The following is a 20,527-nucleotide window of genomic DNA, read 5'->3' as shown; positions in this document are numbered from 1 at the left end:
CTGCAAAATTAACAGGGACTGTTTCTTTCTGAACAGCAGTGTGTGTGTTATCAGCAGCTGGACGAAGTGTTTAATCATGGATTTTCCAGATCTTTCAGTGTACAACCAGACAGGATTGGGAAATTCTCTTGAATTTTTCTTGTGGAAACAGCCATGGAATTCAGTTAAAAATAACATTTTATACAATTTTGAAGATCCTCCTAATAGATTAAAGAGGGTTGTTTGAACTACTGTAAGAATTTTGACCATTTCAGGCATTACAGAATCACATTTTGGTGGCTATTTATTTGTGGTCATTAATACACTTGCCCACTGCATCTGTAGTTATTCAAGCTTTTGATAAAAGGGAATGGCCGCTTGTAGTTTGTTGAAATGTCCTAATAATTATAATGTGATTGTTACTTTTTCCCCACAAGAAAATGCATTTTAATGGTTTAGCATAAATGTAATTGCCTGAAAATGTTTACCAATAACTATAAAGCAATCTATGTAGATGATGATGGTTATAGATCTTAATTTAAATGTATCTAAAAAAGACTTGTCTTCTAACACTGATGCTTTTATTTAGCATTTGACTTTCACCCCAAAAAACAGTCTGACCCCACTATTAAACTCACTCTCGTATTCAAAGAGTTTTATTGGCATGACTGAAACCAAGCACAATGATGCCAAAGCAGTAACAATAAATAAAATACAAAACATATACAAGAATTTAAGTAATAATGAACACGCATGCATATATCGTTATATATGCATATCTGTTGTCATAATAAACAAGTTATTTAAGTATTTAAAAAAATCCCTCTCTCAATGCAATAATTGCTTTATTGGCATGATACTGGCAAATATTAAATACAACATAAATAATATATTATTATTCAATGTGTCACATGTTAGTCGTTCATTTTTTGACATTGACATTTTTTTATTGATTCATACAAATGAATAAAATAGATCAGAGTACATTGCATTCTCTCTCTCTCTCTCTCTCTCTCTCTCTCTATATATATATATATATATATATATTGCACAAACCATCAGGAACATACATGCATACACAGTTTAAAAGGTTAACAAACTAATATAACAATGGTAAAAAAAAAAATCACAAAGCATAATGTACAGCATTTCTACATCCAATGATTTTAAGAATTAACAGGGAAAATTGAAAAAACTATTATAATAATTGATACTTTTCAACAATTTTACAGTAGAAATAAACCAAAATCGATACAAAAATGGTTAATGTGGGAGATGAAAGCATATTGCTGTTGTGCATGTAAAATTTTGCCAATAAAATACAGAGATTAACAATATTAAAGATTCCTCCTGGATTTGTTTTCATATTAAAAAATAAAAGTAGAATAACTAAGTTTTGTCATTTTAAAAATATAGTTTGCTAGATCCTTCAAGAAGCTGTTTACTGTTGCGTTTAAAAATAAAAATAACAAAGGCTTCTTAATATAGTAGTCAACATTTGACGTGGATCAAAACAGCTTTTCAAAATAGTCCTAAGATAAAAATGGGTGATGTTCATTAGGACAACTTTGATGAAAGGTATTTATCTAAAACTTGAATTCTGTATGTAAATACTGCAGTGGCCTCAATAGAAATTTAAACTTATGTACGTTACTTTTAACATTTTGTTTATTTTCTTACTTTGAATATTCATTTGCTCGTCATTTTGGATATATACATACAAGCCTATATCAAATCATTAAATGAAATCCATATAAATAATAAAATAATATAAATAATAATATACAGAATACAAGTATTAGAAATGGTTTGGCAAGCTATTTCTAGTTGGAGAAGGGAAAAATGCTCGCTTTTTAATTTATCGTCCTATAAATCGTTTACCAACAAACCAATGAGACGCAAACGAACTGCCCTCGATTAGAAAAACAACGTACTTTGTTCAAGCGTAGGCACGTCCTCGTCTCTCATTGGCCGAAGAAAGAGTTCTTCAGTTTGCCACGCCCCTCCTTCTCTTCCTCTCGCGCTGAAAGAAAAAGCATGGACACAACTGGGAAAGTAAGTCGGCAGCGAAATTTGCCTTCACCCTCTGAATTAATATCAAAAGAGTACATCTGCTCGTTTGTAATGTGCATAATTTTGCAATATTTGTGTAAAAACTCGAGCACCAAACGCAGTTCAATCAAAAAATATAGCAGAATAGCAGAGTGTGTAGCAGTCCTTGTTCATGACAGGACTGCAAGTCCAAGTGCAAATCCGAGTATGAAGAGATCTTTTGTGCTGCTTTGACCTGTTTCCAGTTGCCCTTGTTTTCAGTATTCAGCTGTGTGATCTTGTGCATGCATAAACGATCAGAAACATGTTCGTCTGATCTCTTCATTGTTGCATTCAACAACCTTTCACCGTCAGCACCGATTTCTTATCGCATGCAAATACAGATTCGCCATATGCTGGACATATTTTGCAATACATAAACCACAAGAAACTACAGTGTGTATTTAAGTGTACTGTATTAGAGCACTGGCTTACATAACCTTCGTTTTATGTTAAAAATTGTTACTACAGCATCTCTTATAAGTGTTTGTTAACTAAAAAGCTTCTAAATTAATTTTCAGGTGATCAAATGTAAGGCAGCAGTGGCCTGGGAAGCTGGTAAGCCTCTTTCCATTGAGGAGGTGGAGGTTGCTCCACCGAAAGCCCATGAAGTTCGAGTGAAGGTAAACTATTAATCTGAACATTGTACCTCTCGACAAAAGCAATACATCATTTGTAGTGCGAAGACTACAGTTGTTAATTAACAATCACACAATAATGTAAGCATTCCTTCAGCTGACTCAACTTCACCCCATCTAAGATGTAGGCGACTTTTTCCTCTTGTTCAGTAGGACATTAATTCATTCATTTTCTTTTCGGCTTAGTCCCATTATTATAGGGTTACAACAGCGGAATGAACAACCAACTTATCCAGCATATGTTTTACACCGTGAATGCCCTTCCAGCTGCAACCCATCACTGGGAAACATCCATACAAACTTATTTACACACATACACTACGAACACCATGCAGCCCCTCAGTAGGACATAAAAGATGATTTGTAGCTGAAACTGTGGGCCACATTGATGGTTTTAGGTCAAATGCTGTCATAACTTTAGTCCTACCAGGATGGTAATTGTTTCTCAGGGGGACATTAGGGGTTTTCACTTCATTTCATTCACAGGGGGTAGTTAGAATTGAGGTAAAGTTGGTTTTATATTCCCACATTCTGACTTTCTCCTTAAAGGGTCACGAAACACCAAAACACATTTTTTGAGCTGTTGACAGTCGTATATGTGTCCCACACTGCTAAAAACACTATTAGGACACCTATATTTCACTAAAAAGTGTAAATTGGTTGTTTTTGCGTTATTTCAAGCAAATTCGTACTTCCGGTTTGAAACAAATTTTTGCATTAATGCATGAGTAAGACTTGGTTCAAACCAATCAGTGCGCTCTATTGTGCAACTTCATTAATATTCATTACTGTCACAGTGCTTAGACGACAGACACACCACGTTGTGTTGGCAAAACAAGCGTGAAGTGTTGCTTTTATAGTTTGCTGCAGTTAAGTTTCGTTTTCATTTTCTCTCTGTGAGAGCTCAGACTCACGTGTGGATTAACAGTGTACGCGACGCTTAACAATAACTTATGTGTCTAAGGAGGAACATTAGCCGCGTTTCCACTATCGCGCCTAAAGCGAGCGAGCCAGGGCGAGCCAAGGCCAGTGGCGTTTCCACTGTCACTTCCGGGGCCTAATCGGGCCAAAGCGGGGCTTTCTCGGGGCCAACGGCCAGCCTTTTTCGGCCCGCCGAATACCTTGGGCCAAGGAAGGCCAGCCGGGGCTTCGGGGCGGAGTGAAAGGAGAGGCGGGCACAGTTTTCCGATCGCACTCGAGTACATGCGCCAAACAAATAAATAAATAAGGGAAAGAAAACATCTGGAACAAATTATAGGCTGGGGTCTTTTTTGCATATGATCGCCCTTAAGTTTCTCTTTTAAATGTAAGGCTGTTGCATAAAATGATCTTTCTTTGCTGCATCTTTGATGTTTCAATAACGCATAATAATCTTTACACCATATTAAAGACACAGCAGACAGTAAAGGTTTTCAAGAGGTTTTGTCAAGTTTAATACTGTGTGTGTTTTTGTGCGTTTAGATGCCTGTGTATGTGTGTGAGACAGAGGAAAAGAGCGCTCCATTCATAGCTCTGTTGATGCCGCGAGCGGCTTTTTTCTTTTATTTTTATTGTTTTAATTTATTTTGGAGATAATATGAATACAACAGTAGGACATTAAAGTTTACAAATTTCATGTCCACTTTTGTAGGCTCAAAACAATAGTGTCATATCTAGATAAAATAGCCCTATATTGAAATAATTTAAAGAATTACAAATATTAGATAGGCCTATAAAAAATTCACATTAAATAAATAAACCAATATAAAACTAACAAAAGCTATAGCTATAACAATTAGGTACTATATCAAACTGTTTCAAATTTATATTAAACTTTCATTTTTCAAAAGCCTCTTTGAAAAAAAGATTTTAGATATTTTCTAAAAAAATAAAAATAAATAAACACCGGAAAATGTTTTAAATATTATTTATAAAGTATTTGGATACAATGAAATTAATCAAATCATGCAAACAGAGCATTTTCGGGGTGAGTGAAAGCAGAAACTAGGCGACCTTTTTTTCTGACTGCAGACGCGCAGCACTTTTTTGACGGGGAAAACTGCAAGTTCAAAATGTGCTCTGTGTCCTCAAACAAGTGTGTATGTTTTTATATGACGTGGTAAAATTAAAAAAGGACATTTTAAATACATAAAGAGCTTTATTAGTGCATAGCTGCAGAGCGCAACGAAATATAGGCTATATTTTATTACGTGCTGCTCTTATGTGCTGAAACACTGAACACTTTCCTTTACTTAAGATATAATAAGCAACATCTTTAAATAAAGGGAATCACCTACTAAGTGTCATAAAGCCTATAGGGGGAAAATAATCATGTTTCAGTTCTCTCCGGAGCATTTGGGATGAATGTTGGACAGATTCTGTCTAGAGGATGTTATAAAAAACATTTTATATCGAGTTATTAACGGAGAATTATATATATGTGGTGTTATATTATGGATGTGTGCGCTCCCTGCGCTCCGGGTCCCTCCGTTGGTGGCAAGACCACTGGATTTCGATGCCAGTCGGTCGGCGAGTAAATGAATATGATGAATGAAAACACACAGGCATGTGCGTATAGACATGCGTTGTACTGCTGTACAGTAACGTGTCATTTGTTTGTTTTGGTTGTCCTAATTTTAATAGTTTCGTGATGATGTGATGGTGTGCTTTATCTGCATGAATCTCGCTGAAGTGGGCGGTTTGAGTGACGTTCGATTCGGGGGATGTTCTGGGGGCGGGGTTTGCGTGACGCGCTGCGAGCTACTAGCCCCACAGTGGAAACGCGACATGATTTCGGCCTCACTGCTCAACCTCCCGGGCGATTGGCCCGGCCTGGCCGATATAAGCCCTGGCTCGCACTGGCCTGATAGTGGAAATGCGGCTATTGTTTACCTGAGAGCTGTTCTCATCTGCAAACGCTGAGATCCGGATTCGCTTGTAGACTTCCTTTCATAAAGACGCGGCTCTAGTTGCTGGTGATTGTCCTGTCTCTACAGATTTGGTAAGCGAGCAACCAGCGCTCTTTGTTTATTCAGTTTGTTCGTATCGAACAAACTATTGCACCGAGTGTAAACATGTTAGCACCACAACCAAACTTTAACCTCGTGTAGGGTTTTCACCGCATTTAGTGACAGGAATGGACGCTACCTGCCGTGTGCATCTAAGTTTCCGGGAAATGCGGAGGGTTTTTTTTCTCTCATTCGCCGTGCGGTATCAAACATTGCATGAAAAATACACGCTTAGAGCAGTTCCTCAAATCAAATATCTCGTTTGTCACGAGGGACATGAATGAATTCCCTGAATGAAAGAGCCAAACTGCAGTTAAAGTCCACCATTTAATAATTTGGCAAATAATTCGACTACAGATGTCCATGTAGGTTAAACACCATCACTTTCTCCTGTGTGTTTGTGTGTTTATTTTGACTCTGAAACTCGCGCGTGCCCAAATAGACACTCCTACACCATCCCACTTTTCTTCCTCCGACACGTCCCCCTAAACAAAGCTGGACACGCCCACTTTTCTGACTTTTTCCAAAGTAGAGGTGTGAAAACACCCTGCTGAAACGAGGGGGTTTCATGGCCCTTTAATAATATAATTTCGTTAAAAGTATTTGCAAATTCTAAATAGTATTAGTGATTATTATTAGCAGCCAATGACAGTACAACATTATTCACAGTCAAATAGTGCTAATGTTGTTTTCAAGAGTTCACACTTAGATAATGCTCAACTACGATAGCAGGTTTGGCATGCTGTCCCGGTAGAGAACCCTGAGCTCAGAGATAGATGAGCCCAAGGTTCCCACCTGGTCAATGAGCATTAGGAGGGATACAAGATCAGGTTTGCAGCTGCAACCTGTCAAGGGACCATGTTTTGCGTCAGCTTTACACTGTACAGGTGCAGCCTTTCTCGTTTTAAGCACCGTTATGCAGAATATCTGTGTGCTATATTAAAATAATAAAGCAATAAAAACATGTATAGAGAGCAATGTATTCAAAGTGTGTAATGTAGTCGGAAATCTTGAACGTGTTTGTGTGTTTCAGATCCATGCTACAGGTGTGTGTCACACTGATGCGTACACTCTCAGTGGAAGTGACCCCGAGGGCTTGTTTCCTGTCATCCTGGGTCATGAGGGGGCAGGCACTGTTGAGAGTGTTGGTGAAGGGGTCACCAAATTCAAACCAGGCACGTCAAAATAGACTATTTACCCTGACTCGAATAACACAGAGACAGGTTTGCTAACAGATTGCAAACAGTGAAAATTAGCAATGAAAAGACATGGTGAACAGAGTGATGTTTGTGGTATTTTAAAATCCTAAAGCTCACTTTATTTTTCTTTATTTTTATGAAGGTGATACTGTTATTCCACTGTATGTGCCTCAATGCGGCGAGTGCAAGTTCTGTAAAAATCCAAAAACCAACCTGTGCCAGAAAATCAGGTAATTATGAATTATTCAATTTATCTTTATTTGTTCAGCACTTTAACAATGTAGATTGTGCCGAAGCAGCTTCACATAGAAGATTTTGGTGAATTGAAACAGTGTCAGTCCAGTTTTCAGAGTTTAAGTTCAGAGCAGTTTAGCTCAGTTCAGTGTGGTTTAATCCCCATCCAAACGCCTTCGTGTGCTTTTACCCACGTGGGGCGTTGGCGGGGCTGTGACTTGCGCCTTGAAATGGCTGCTGGACCGGTTGGCTGCCCGCACTCAACGGACTGTTTTCCATTACCCCTGTTCCCATCCACTGTGTCTATGTTGTGTCTTGCCGGTGTGCTTATGCTAAGATAGGGCTGTTTTTCTCCCTTTTCTCACTTTGTCCTAATCAAGGACAAGCTAAGGGGGTGTTTTTTTTTTGCCTAACTGTCCAAATGTATCTTTCTTCGTTTCTAAATGCTACCTCCTATGATCTGTCTCCCCTGAAAAATGTGATGTTTTGTGTATGGTCTGGGGGGTCCAATTTAGCTATACGAAAGTGTAGTGACAAATAAAGGCTTGATTGATTTAATAGTCACTACTGAGAGTCCAAACACTGAAGAGCAAATCCATCCATGCGCAGCACTACAGGACCCGAACCATGCAAGCCAGTGGTGACAGCGGCGAGGAAAGAACTTTACCTATTGGCGAAAGTAAAGAAAAAAACCTTAAGAGAAAGCAGGCTCAATTGGGCAAGACCTTTTCTTCGATGGCCAAACATCTTGTGCAGAGCCAATTGTCCCATTACTTTTGGTCCCTTAACAAGTGGGAGGCACATATGCAAAGTGTTGTAATTCCTACAGCGTTCACCTTATTTGGATGTAAATGCCCTCAGATTGAAGCTGCCAGTTTGCAGTTAAAGGACATCTTGTTCATTTAATCGTAAATCCATTGTGTTGGTGTATAGAGCCAAAACTGTTAAGATTGTGTTGTTGTCCCAATATTTATGGACATGACTGTAGTTGCAGACACTCAGTTGTGCTGTTATTTATTCATTTATTTTTCAGAGTGACCCAGGGCCAGGGTCTGATGCCCGATAACACCTCCAGGTTCACCTGTAAAGGGAAGCAGCTCTTCCACTTCATGGGCACCAGCACCTTCTCTGAGTACACCGTGGTGGCTGAGATCTCTCTGGCCAAAGTAGATGAACACGCTCCTCTGGATAAAGTGTGTCTGCTGGGCTGCGGCATCTCCACTGGATATGGAGCTGCCATCAATACTGCTAAGGTCTAATTCAATTTAATAAGACACTGCAGGTGAATAGGGTAAAAAAATACTTGATGGTTAATTATAACATCATTTTTTTTCTCTTATTACATTTTTAAAATTTAAAGCATAATGATTTGACTTGCTACATAAATGATGCTGCATAATAGCCGACCTATACAGAACAATAGATATATTCAGACTGAATGACAATGCATATTCATTTCCAAATGATTATCAGCATACTTCACCAGTTGATTGATTATAATAATAATATATATTTTTATTTTTTGTTTTACTTAAATGTTGTTTAGTGTTTAGCATAAATAAGTACTATCCATTTTGAAAATTAACATTTGTGTCTATTTCTCAGTAAATATAGGTTATGTATTTTGGTGTATATAAACGAAACAGATTTATTAAACAGATATTTTTTTCAAACTATATTTTAGTCACCGAACGCCCTTAGAAATGAAACAATAATGCATCTAATTTCTTGCAAAGTTTTGCAAGAACCAATTACAAACTACAAAATTAATTAAATTGTATATATTTTTTGTTTCGCTTTAAAATGAGCTTGTGCTTCATCCCACTCCATTTTTGACCATGTTGAAATATATTTTTTGTTAATGATATATTATGTATAATATTTTTGATAGAAAATAAATAAATAAATAAAAAATAAATAAATAAATATTTTTCCCATTATTTACTTGCACAAATATTTTTTTTTGTAAAGTAAACTGCATTTTTTAAAAATAGATTTATGAGGGGTGCACTAAATACATACACACAAAGTTTTAATAAATGTGTGCATACATTTCTTGCAAAAAAAAAAATTTAAAGACATTTATGGCACAAAAAAGAAAATCTCCTTTAAAAAGTCGATATTTTCTGACACATGCAAATCGAAAAGTTTTTATTTAGGGGATTCTGGAATCTTTTATCACTTCACAATTCAGAATAATACTGCTTTCCAGAAAAAAATTTAAATAAATAAAATTTTATATATATATATATATATATATATATATATATATATATATATATATATATATATATATATATATACATACACACACACACACACACAAACACACAGTTGAAGTCAGAATTATTATTTTTATTTTTTTGTTCTTTTTTTTTTATATTTGCCAAATGATGTTTAACTGATCAAGGTACAGTTTCACAGTATGTCTGATAATATTTTTTCTTCTGTAGAAAGTCTTATTTGTTTTATTTGGGCTAGAATAAAAGCAGTTTTAAATATTTTAAAAGCCATTAAATGTAAAAGACTTAATTTAACAATTTATTAAATTGTTAAATAATTGCTTTCTTATTTTATACAGTTTAAAATGAAATTATTCGTCCAGTCATTATTGCTTTAATTACTATTACCGTTTTTAATGAAATAAATGCAGCCTTGGTAAGCAGGATAAGCTTATTTTAAAACATTTTAAAATCCAACTGACCCCAAACATTTGACCGGTACATAAATGCGCAATTTTCTCATGGAGTTTAATGTTGTATAGAATCCAGAAAACACCTCTCTGTAAAACATGAAATGCTTAAATGTGTAGGTTGGATGTTTTCTTAAATAGATAACTTATTGGTTGAAATTATTAGTAACTAATAAATTTATGGAAACTAATACCTTAACTTTTCTGATTTTGATGCAATAATGTGCACTTTTGTAAAGCTACTTTATTTATTTATTCATTAATTTTCTTGTCGGCTTAGTCCATTTATTAATCTGGGGTCGCCACAGCGGAATGAACCGCCAACTTATCCAGCAAGTTTTTACACAGCGGATGCCCTTCCAGCCGCAACCCATCTCTGGGCAATGCTTTATTTATCTTATTATTTTTTGTGAAAAGTGCTATGCAAATAAACTTAGTTTGAATTCAATGAAAATGAAAAAAATAAAATAAAATCTTTGTGAAAATCTCCAAACTGACAGGTGCAGAAACCCTGATTTTTGCATCGTCTAACAATAAGTAGTATATTCCACTACCTCACAATGTGCTCAGTAGGCTCCTATTGTCCCTGCAGGTTGAAGCGGGCTCTACGTGTGCCGTGTTTGGTCTGGGAGCCGTGGGTCTTGCTGTCGTAATGGGCTGCAAGTCTGCTGGCGCCACCAGGATCATCGGCATCGACGTCAACCCGGACAAGTTTGAAATCGCCAAGAAGTTCGGAGCCACCGAGTTCGTGAACCCCAAGGACCACAGCAAGCCTATTCAGGAGGTGCTGGTGGAGCTGACAGATGGAGGAGTTGACTATTCCTTCGAATGCATCGGCAATGTTGGCATTATGGTGAGCTGCAGAAACACCAGCCGTTTAGTTTGGGATCAACGAAAGCCGACTGATTCAGACACCCAGCTGTGTGCTCCTGAACTGCAGATCTCTGCTCAGTTGTACAAATCAATATTTTCATCCAAATATTTGCTGCCTTTGTAACTCATAATAAGACATGCAGTGATTTTAAGGGGACCTAATAGGCAAGAAATACTTTTATAGGGGTTTAAATACCTTTTTGAGGCTACAGTTAGAGAATATAGCCAGCCTCTAATGATAAAAATTCATCTATTTTCTTTAATAATCCCACTTCATAAAAAGAGGATCCAAAAACACATCGATTGGAATTCTGTTGTACATGGCATTGGATCATCCTGATTATTATTATTATTATTATTATTATACTTCAAGGATAACACATACACTTAAACTCAAATACACTTCTCTGATCTTAGAGACTAGTGTTGTGTGGTATACATAGTTTTTAGATCGCCATATCGTCCCCCTGTGAGATCGCCGATACACGATACTATCGCGGTGGGGGCGCAGCAGTGCTATGTTTAATTATTTGCTCATTTATTTAACCATCTCTAAACATTTAACCAGTTAAACTCTGCGTGATGTCATCAACTTTCGCTTTAAGATTTGAAGGGCTAGCATTGCAGCAGACCCCTTTAAGTGGTTTCATTTAAAAGTGTAGAATCTATATTTTATGCACATATGCATCACTTTGGTTTTTATCCTACTGTACAAAAGTTATTTACTCTTAAATACTCAGTATTTTGGATACCCGAGCTGGGTTTTGAACATTTGGTTCATTTTCATATGGTTCATATATGACACATGTACCAGTTATAGCTCAAATGAAAACTCTTGCAAATGCTTATACGGTTCTAGCATTCTTTTCACTGAATTATATCCACAAATCAAACAGTTGTCAAATGAATCTCCGTGTTTCCATGGCGCAGAAGTGAAAACAATACATTCATAATCAATAAGCAGCCCCAGATAGCAAAGACAGCTGTCATCTCTTACCTCATGCTGTGCGCTTCAGGGCCATTTCTCCTCTGTTTTTGAGGTGATGTGCGTAAGTAGTCCTTTTATATGTCTGACGTGGTCCATACACAGTGAATTATGTTTGATCAAACAAAAGAATAGTGAAATATGAAAACAATAATTGGTCCCTGTGGTTTTTCTAGCACTTCTCATCTGTTGGAATACAATAACTTTTGCATAGATTATGGTAGAGACATTTTTCTTTTTTCCTATGACTACAGACATGTGCAGGAAGCAACAAAATTAAATACAGCACCCTAGACCACCACACAGAAGGTACACTTTCAAATTTGAGTTAAAAAACATAATAATAATACAAAATTTTACACATTTTTTGTTGTTTCTATGCGATGAAGGCGTTTTCTTCATATTTTTGTTCAGTTGAACGCGCCTTCAGGTCTTGCCATTATCACAAAAGTAATTAACAGTGTCACATTTGTATTTGCTAAAGTCTAACACAATGTTTCGCTTGCAATATGCGTTTGTTGTTTTCTGATGAGAAAAATAGTTTCATTTTAGACATTTTGCCGACTCACCACAGCCATGGCTCTAATATTATATTTTTGACAGTGTTTTTTTATTTTATTTTATTATTATTATTATTTTAATTCAGAGAGCTGCTCTCGAGGCTTGTCATAAAGGCTGGGGAACCAGTGTGATCATTGGTGTAGCAGGAGCAGGACAAGAAATCTCCACCCGGCCGTTCCAGCTGGTCACCGGCCGCACATGGAAAGGCACCGCTTTTGGTGGTATGGTTTTAGAATGGAAATTGTTATGCATTTTAAATTTACTTTTGTGTTTAATGAAATTTTATTCTCTTCTTAATAAAAGCTAAAGCAGTTTTACAATAGATTTTAAACTTTATGAATCCTTTTTATTAATATTTTAAGAAATTATATAAATACTTTAATTACAATTTGATCAAAATAACAATAAAATGTATGACTATATGTATGATTCTATTTTAAATTATATTAATTATATTTTTAGATTTTGTTACTTGTTTTATGTTTGATTTTGATTCTGTATATTGTAAAATAAATTTTATTTACATTTGGTTACACACTTTAATAATTTACAATGTTACATTCATCATTTATATATATATATATATATATATATATATATATATATATATATATATATATATATATATATATGTATATATATATATTACTTGGTGCTATTATTATTCATAAATCATTTAATTTTTAAGAAAATGCATTTTTTATTATAATGTAATGACTTTGTTAATAATTTTATTGCTTTTTTATCAGCATCATTTTGTAACACTTTTTTGTTACTTTTTGTTTATCTTGTTCTATTATTATTATTATTATTAATATTATATCTATAACATATACAGCAGTGTTTCTCAACTGGTGAATTGTGGGAACATTTTCAGTGGGTCACGCAGAGCGTAGTCAAAAAAATCAACAAAAGTTAAACTTTTAACTTATTTTGACTTTTATTTTGAAATGCGTGCACGACAACTATACTGTTTGACATGTGAAATTTCATTTAATTATAGCAACAAATATGTCGAAGCGCTAGTACGACCCTGAATATGTAAAGTGTGGATTTACATAAATTGACGGCAAAAAAGACCTAAAGCCTCAGAGTCATATGTAGTAAGGTGCTCTCACAAGAGAGCCGGAAACCTTCTAAATTAAAACTACATTTAGAAACCAGAAAACATGTTTTATTAATTTAATTAGTTCAGTTTGGTTTATGGTAACTGAACCTTTCCTTACCATAACCACTGTTTACAGTATTTCTCGTTTTTATTTTGTAATATTTCTATAATTTGATACATTTTGTTAAATGACAGCAATAAAATATTGTTTATTTGTAAGTCTTTAATTATATTATAGTTGTTAAAAATTTAGGTCGCGGCTTGATGACCATGTAAAAATGTGGGTCCCATGGCCAAACCAGTTGAGAACCCCTAATATATAATCATGTATATGATGTTTTGGGAAGTATGCTTCTTTAACATCAGTAACTTTTCTCTGTGTCTTTCAGGCTGGAAGAGTGTGGAGAGCGTCCCAAAGCTGGTGAACGACTACATGAACAAGAAGCTGATGGTTGATGAGTTTGTCACTCACACTTTGCCCTTTGCCCAGATCAATGAGGCCTTTGACCTGATGCATGCTGGGAAGAGGTAAACGCCTTATAAGATGCTTGTATTTATTTACTGCTTTTTGGTAAAACATCAATTTGATCCCCATTTTAGCATCAATATCTAAAAGCAAACTTTTATTATGTGTCTTCAACAGTATCCGAGCCGTCCTGCAGTTCTGAGCCTTGAATTGAAGCCTGAGCCTCGTCCTGCAAACAAACTAATCACGGTCACCTTTGTCTCAGTAGTTGCACTGTTCACTGTTGTGTTTGAGGTTGTTTTGATTACGGTTATCTGTGTGTCTGGTTTCAGTTGCACACTCAATAAATTTGATTACCAAACACAGTTTATGTGCTGTTACTGTTTTAATGGCTTGATATATATTTTTTTATTTTTGAAGCTTTTAACATTTTGAACATTGTTTTATTATGTAAAATGCTCAGAAAGAATTCAGTTTTAGGGTGCTGTTAAGTTTGACTCTTCTAAAGCATGAAAACACCAAAATATGTTTGCAGATATTTAACCCTTTTGTGGTGTTCGTATTTTGGTTACTCAGCCAGTGTTCATGGGTCTGGTGGACCCGCTAGAGTTTTGGCTTTTCAAATTAACACTATCAAACAATTTTACATTAAATTACTCAACAAATGTTTACTTAGTCCCAATTACAAGCCATATGCACAGCAAACATGGTTAATTTTTCCCCTTTACCTTTGTTCGATCATATTGATGAATTAATACGCTTCTCTTTTTTTTTATTATTATTATTAATGTTATGAAAAAAATAAAACCCACAAATTTGTTTTTTCATATTGTTCCTACCATGTTCCTACTCCACTTTCAAGACTTTTATTTTTACCTGGGTCTAATGGACCCGAACACCTTGTATGTAACGTAAATGTTTGGGGGTAGGTACATTATGCGGTCATTGAAAATTTGTTCAGATTTATGTTCTTCAAAGAAAATAAGCCTAAGCCATTGAATTTCAGGTTGAAAAAGTAATTCATTGTTTAATTTTTCTTTTTAAAAAAAATGAAAACGGGTCCCACAGACCCGAACACCATACAAGGGTTAGTCAGATAATCTGCTTTGAACATGTGCGTGACGTGCCAGAACACTGTCTTTGTTTTGGTTATTTTAACCTGCCTAGTGCCACTTATATTTCAGCACTCCGGTTTGCCTTGCTATAAAATATATGATTTATTTAACCATACGCCATGACCAAAATGCGACCTCCGGTGGACAGTTACAGCTTACGAAATGTGACACAGATTCAAAATTCCACATGAGGTTGTTAATTAGCCAATAATATCAATATTCCGAGCGTAAACATTAGCTGAGCAGGTTACATTGTAATCCCGTGTCTTAACAACATGCTACATGATGAGATTTGCAGCAATAAGCAATTTGGCTGTTTGCACCAAACGAAACACGACAGAAATTTAAATGCAGCCATTCAGAAGAACAGAATATGCACTCCCTCACGAATTGGTAAGCTTTATATTCTAATTAATACATATTAAACCTCTTTAACATTATTAAATGTAGATGCTGATTCACTGATATGTGCTGTTTGTATTATTACACAGTTCTAACCTTCAATTTCAAACAGTTTACTTTATTTTCAAGGTCTGAGATGAACTATCTGCAATAAATGTCAGGTAAAATGGCATTCAAACTCGCATTGTTTGCATTTAACACTGAATATAGCATATGAGGTTTACCTGAGGTAATCATTGTCATTTTTCTGTTGTTCAGCTGCAAAAAAAATAGAAATCGTTTCTAATATATCGATTTGAGGTGTTGGTTAGAACAAAAACTCCTTTTAAAATAAAAAAAAATATTCCTCCTATCGTGTGCCAATGCTTTTATATAGACCACGGTTTAAATCAGCCTTTAGGGTTGATCGTCATACCTGCTCCTTGGTCTACTATCTGGCAACCCGTGCCTGCGTTCATTTTGAATGCAATACCTAGTTCAACCACTGGGTGTCAACCTTGCATACTGCACATATTTTTTAATGTTTGATTGTAATAGGACATGTTTCAGAAAAGTAAAATTGTCAAGTAATTGTTAAATTTTGATTCTTAAAAGTACATAAATTAAAAAAAAAAATTATCATGAAAAATACAAGTTGGCGAAATAAATTATGAAATGTAAAAATATTAAATAATTTGTACTTTGTAGTGAAATCATGATTTATAAAACATTAAAAATTACCCATAATTTTTTTTTTTATATTTAAAAACTGCCAAAAATTTGTAAATGGCCAAATAAACCTGTATATTCCATATAAAGTGCTCTGTTATTGTAAAACGTTCAAAAATAAATTGTTAAATATTAGTGACAATATGATTCTTAAACAATATAATTATTCATTTATTCATTCTTCTTCGGCTTAGTCCCTTTAGTCATCAGGGGTTGCCACAGCAGAATGAATCCAGCATGTTTTACACAGCGGATGCCCTTCCAGTTGCAACCCAGTACTGGGAAACGTCCATACATACTCAATCACCCACATACGGCCAATTTAGCACACCTAAATTGCATTCACCTGTACCACATGTCTTTGGACTTGTGCGGGAAATGGGAGCACCAGGAGGAAACCCACACCAACATGGGGAGAACATGCAAATAGACAGAAATTGACCCAGTATAAATTTTTCAAATAAATAAATTTATTTAATATTAAACACATTCAAAGAGATTTTGCTTTGGGGAAAAAAAGCTAAATAAAGGTTAAATGAAGGTTTTTAAATTCTTTTTTTTTTTTTTAAATCAAGTTTCACTTTTTTCTGGCGTTGTTTCAGGTCAATTTGATGTTCTATGATTTGTTCCAAATTTATTTTGTGATTTTTATTTTACACAATGAACTGTTGTAGTGTAAATGATAAAATCATTTTGAAGGTTTGAACATTAAAACCATATTTGAAGAGTTTAGATGCAAAAACCTCCTAATGGCATTTGAAATTTTTGCATTTTTCTCAGACTCGTGTGTCAGCTTAATGATTTTACTTTTACAGTGATGGATACGTTTTTTCATTGCCTTTAAAGTGAAATAACTAAACATAAACATGGGAGGCTTAAAAAAAAAGCTCATTTTAGGGGGAAATTTGAGACAGCACTTAGAGATTTTGCATCTGAAGTCTTCATTGTTTGTTTTATTTTGTAAAATGTTCATTAAAAAAATCAGTTCAACTAGTTTGTCAGTGATACTATAACCACTTTTAATTGTTTGATTTGTATTAAAACATGTTCCAAAAAGATTTCAGTAAAACTGTCAAATAATTGTGAAATGTTGATTCTTAAAATCAAATAAATTTTCCAAATAAAATGTTTGATTAAAAATACTGTCAAATAATGGTAATGCTAACACTTACACTACATAAATTGTCAAAATCATTCATTCATGCATTCATTTTCTCTCCGCTTAGTCCTTTTGTTTTACACAACTGATGCCTTTCCAGCTGCAACCCAGTACTGAAAAACAACCATACACTCTTACATGCACAAATACACAGCTAATTTAGTTTATTCAATTCACCCATACCGCATGTCTTTTGACTGTGGGAGAAATCGGAGGAAACCCACACAAATACAAGGGGAGCCCATGCAATCTGACAGAAATGCCAACTGACCCTGGGACTTGAACCAGCGACCTTCAAGCTGTGAAGCGACAGTGCTAACCACTGAGTCATTGTGTAGCCCAAAATAGGCTAAGTATTCCAAATAAATTATTTTATTTAATATAAAACACATTCAAAAAGATTTTGGTATGGAAAACAAAGCTAAATAAATGTCAAATTGAGATTTTTAAATTTATTTTTCCTCAAAAATTAAGCTTCACATTTTTTTTTTCTGGCATTAATTCAGGTCAATTTGATGTTTTACTGTGAGGTTTACGAGCCAGGAAGGCTCGTAGTGGGTTCTCAAAGGATATTAAAAAAATGAAGACAGGATGAAGGAGAAACATGGAAACCAAACAACCGGTAAAAATTAAACAAACAATAACTGAAAACACTTAGATACGGACAAACCAAAAACATTAAACACTCAGACAACATGTGTATATGCGTGTATTTGTGACTATAGCGTGCGTTATGGATGGCGATGAAGAAATGCGTTTGTGGATGCGTTTGTGTGTGTGTGAAAACCAATGAGCTGATGGCGGACGTGTGCACCCGAATCGCCTCAAGCTTTTCTGGATAATTTTGGTAAGTGAATTATGTTTGAATGTTGAGCACTGTTTGTCAGCCAGGGACAAGTCACCTCATCACACCACCTTTCCCCTCTCCAAGCCGGCTGCCATTCGGGTACCTCGAAAGGTAGTCGGCTGTCCTGTTCTGGGATCCTGGTCGATGGACAACCTCGAACTGGTATGGCTGTAGAGACAGATACCACCTGGTTACTCTGGCATTATGGTCTTTCATGCTGTGAATCCAGGTTAGTGCTCTGTGGTCTGTCTCTAATGTAAATTCTCGGCCCAACAAGTAGTACCGGAGACTTTCCAATGCCCACTTTATTGCCAGTCCTTCTTTCTCCACGGTGGAATACCGGGTTTCTCGTGGAAGTAGCTTCCTGCTAATATATGCCACCGGTCTTTCTTGTCCTGCATCTTCCTGCATGAGGACTGCCCCGACACCTACTGCAGAAGCATCCACTTGGACGGTAAATGGCTGGGTAAAGTCTGGACTCTTGAGTACAGGTTCTGAACATAATTGTCTCTTTAAAGTTGTGAATGCCTTTTCACAATCTTGTGTCCACTGAATTGGATTCTTAGCTTGTTTGCACAGCAAGTTGGTTAAGGGGGCTGCAGTGGTTGAAAAGTCAGGGAGGAACCTCCGATACCAACCCACCAAACCAAGAAATGACCGAACTTCCTTCCGTGTTGTTGGCCTTGGACTGTGTTGTACTGCTTCCACCTTATCCACTTGAGGACGCAACTCTCTGTTTCCTAGGCGATATCCCAGGTAATTGGTTTGTGCCCTCACCCACTCACACTTGCTGACATTGAGGGTCAAACCTGCTGCTTGAATTTTGTCTAGGGTCTGTTTTAGGTGTTGCAGATGATCTTCCCAGGACGAGCTGTAGATTACTACATCATCGAGGTAGGCTGCAGACCACTCTTCACATCCCCTTAGTACTTGATCCATTAGCCGCTGGAAAGTAGCTGGTGCCCCATGAAGCCCAAAAGGTAGAACCTTAAAGTGGTATAATCCCATGGGTGTACAGAATGCTGTATACTGTCTGGACTTTTCTTCCAAGGGCACTTGCCAGTAGCCTTTACACAAGTCCAGAGTGGTAAGATATTTTGCTTGGCCAATCCTCTCAAGCAAATCATCTAAACGTGGCATTGGATACGCATCAAACCTTGACTGTGCATTCAGTTTCCGGAAGTCGATGCATATCCGCAGGGTACCATCCTTTTTTGGAACGATGACGACTGGGCTACTCCATTCACTCGTTGAGGGCTCAATCACTCCCAGCTCGATCATCGTCTCAATTTCTTTCTTGAGTGGTTTTACCAGACTTTCAGGAACCCTGTATGGTCGCTGTCTTGAGGGGATTTGATTAACAAGTTGGATTCGGTGCTCCACCAGGTTCGTTCGTCCAGGCCTTTGACGAAATAACCCAGAATACTGGTTCATCAGGATTCCTCCAGATGATTTAGCCCCACTCCTGTGGTTTGTGCCGGCTCTGCACCTCTTTGCTCCAGTAGATCCTCCTCCTCTACCTCCTCCACTTTCCTGATCAGCAACGATGTCTCCTTGTTAGGTGGCTCCTTCCACTCCTTCAATAGATTAATGTGATACGTTTGCTTTTCTTTGCCTTTATCAGGGTGATGAACTTCATATGTTACTGGTCCCAGTCTTCGAAGTACTGTATAGGGCCCTTGCCACTTCACCAGTAGTTGATTCGTCGAGGTGGGAAGCAGTAACAAAACCTTCTGTCCTGGCAGCAGCTCACGAGTTCGGGCATTCTGGTCGTACCACAGTTTCTGTGTCTTCTGGGCCTTCTTGAGGTTCTCTTGGGCCTTCTCTCTGTAGGTCTCCAGACGGTCTCTCATCTCAAGGACGTATTGCACAATACCTTTTGCCTTCTCCGTCACCTCATCAGACGAAGTGGTCTCCCAGTTCTTTCGAAGGAGATCCAGTGGTCCTTGAACCCGCCATCCATACAGGAGCTCAAATGGAGAAAATCCCGTCGAAGCTTGAGGCACCTCCCTGTAGGCAAACATCAGAAACGGTAGCCATTTATCCCAGTCCTTCCCAGTCTCTGACACAAACTTGCGAAGCATGTTCTTCAGTGTTTGATTGAACCGCTCTACTAATCCGTCTGTCTGTGGGTGGTATGGGGTAGTTTTGATTGCAGTGATGCCCAGTTGACGATGCATCATCTTCATCAGTCGGTAAGTAAAGTTGGTTCCTTGGTCTGTAAGTATTTCATTGGGTATTCCTACTCTAGAGAACAGCTGTATTAGGGCATTGATTACCTTGGCGGTGGTGATGGATCGCAGAGGGAAAGCCTCAGGGTACCTGGTGGCATAGTCACTGATGACCAGAATGTACTGATGTCCAGATGTACTCCTCTCCAGTGGGCCCACGATATCCATCGCGATGCGCTGAAACGGCACAGAGATTACAGGCAAAGGAAGTAATGGGGCCTTACCCTGGTGACGCACAGTGCTTGTCTTTTG

At 36.7% G+C, this 20,527-nt stretch overlaps 1 protein-coding gene across 1 annotated transcript; it reads left to right on the top strand.

Moving 5' to 3' along the window:
• The first annotated feature begins 2,015 nt into the window (after positions 1-2,015).
• On the top strand, positions 2,016-14,174 carry adh5 (alcohol dehydrogenase 5). The gene is given in 9 exon segments (NM_131849.2): positions 2,016-2,034; positions 2,592-2,693; positions 6,729-6,870; positions 7,037-7,124; positions 8,162-8,381; positions 10,413-10,673; positions 12,325-12,460; positions 13,737-13,875; positions 13,991-14,174. Coding segments are annotated over 9 exon segments (1,131 nt in total). The 5' UTR covers position 2,016; the 3' UTR covers positions 14,016-14,174.
• The last annotated feature ends 6,353 nt before the right edge of the window (positions 14,175-20,527 follow it).

This window comes from Danio rerio, chromosome 14 (genome assembly GCF_049306965.1).
Source record: "Danio rerio strain Tuebingen ecotype United States chromosome 14, GRCz12tu, whole genome shotgun sequence".
NCBI classification, from domain to species: Eukaryota; Metazoa; Chordata; class Actinopteri; order Cypriniformes; family Danionidae; genus Danio; species Danio rerio.
The sequence above is the reverse complement of the archived record's forward strand: the minus strand, read 5'-3'. Positions and strand labels throughout refer to the sequence as shown.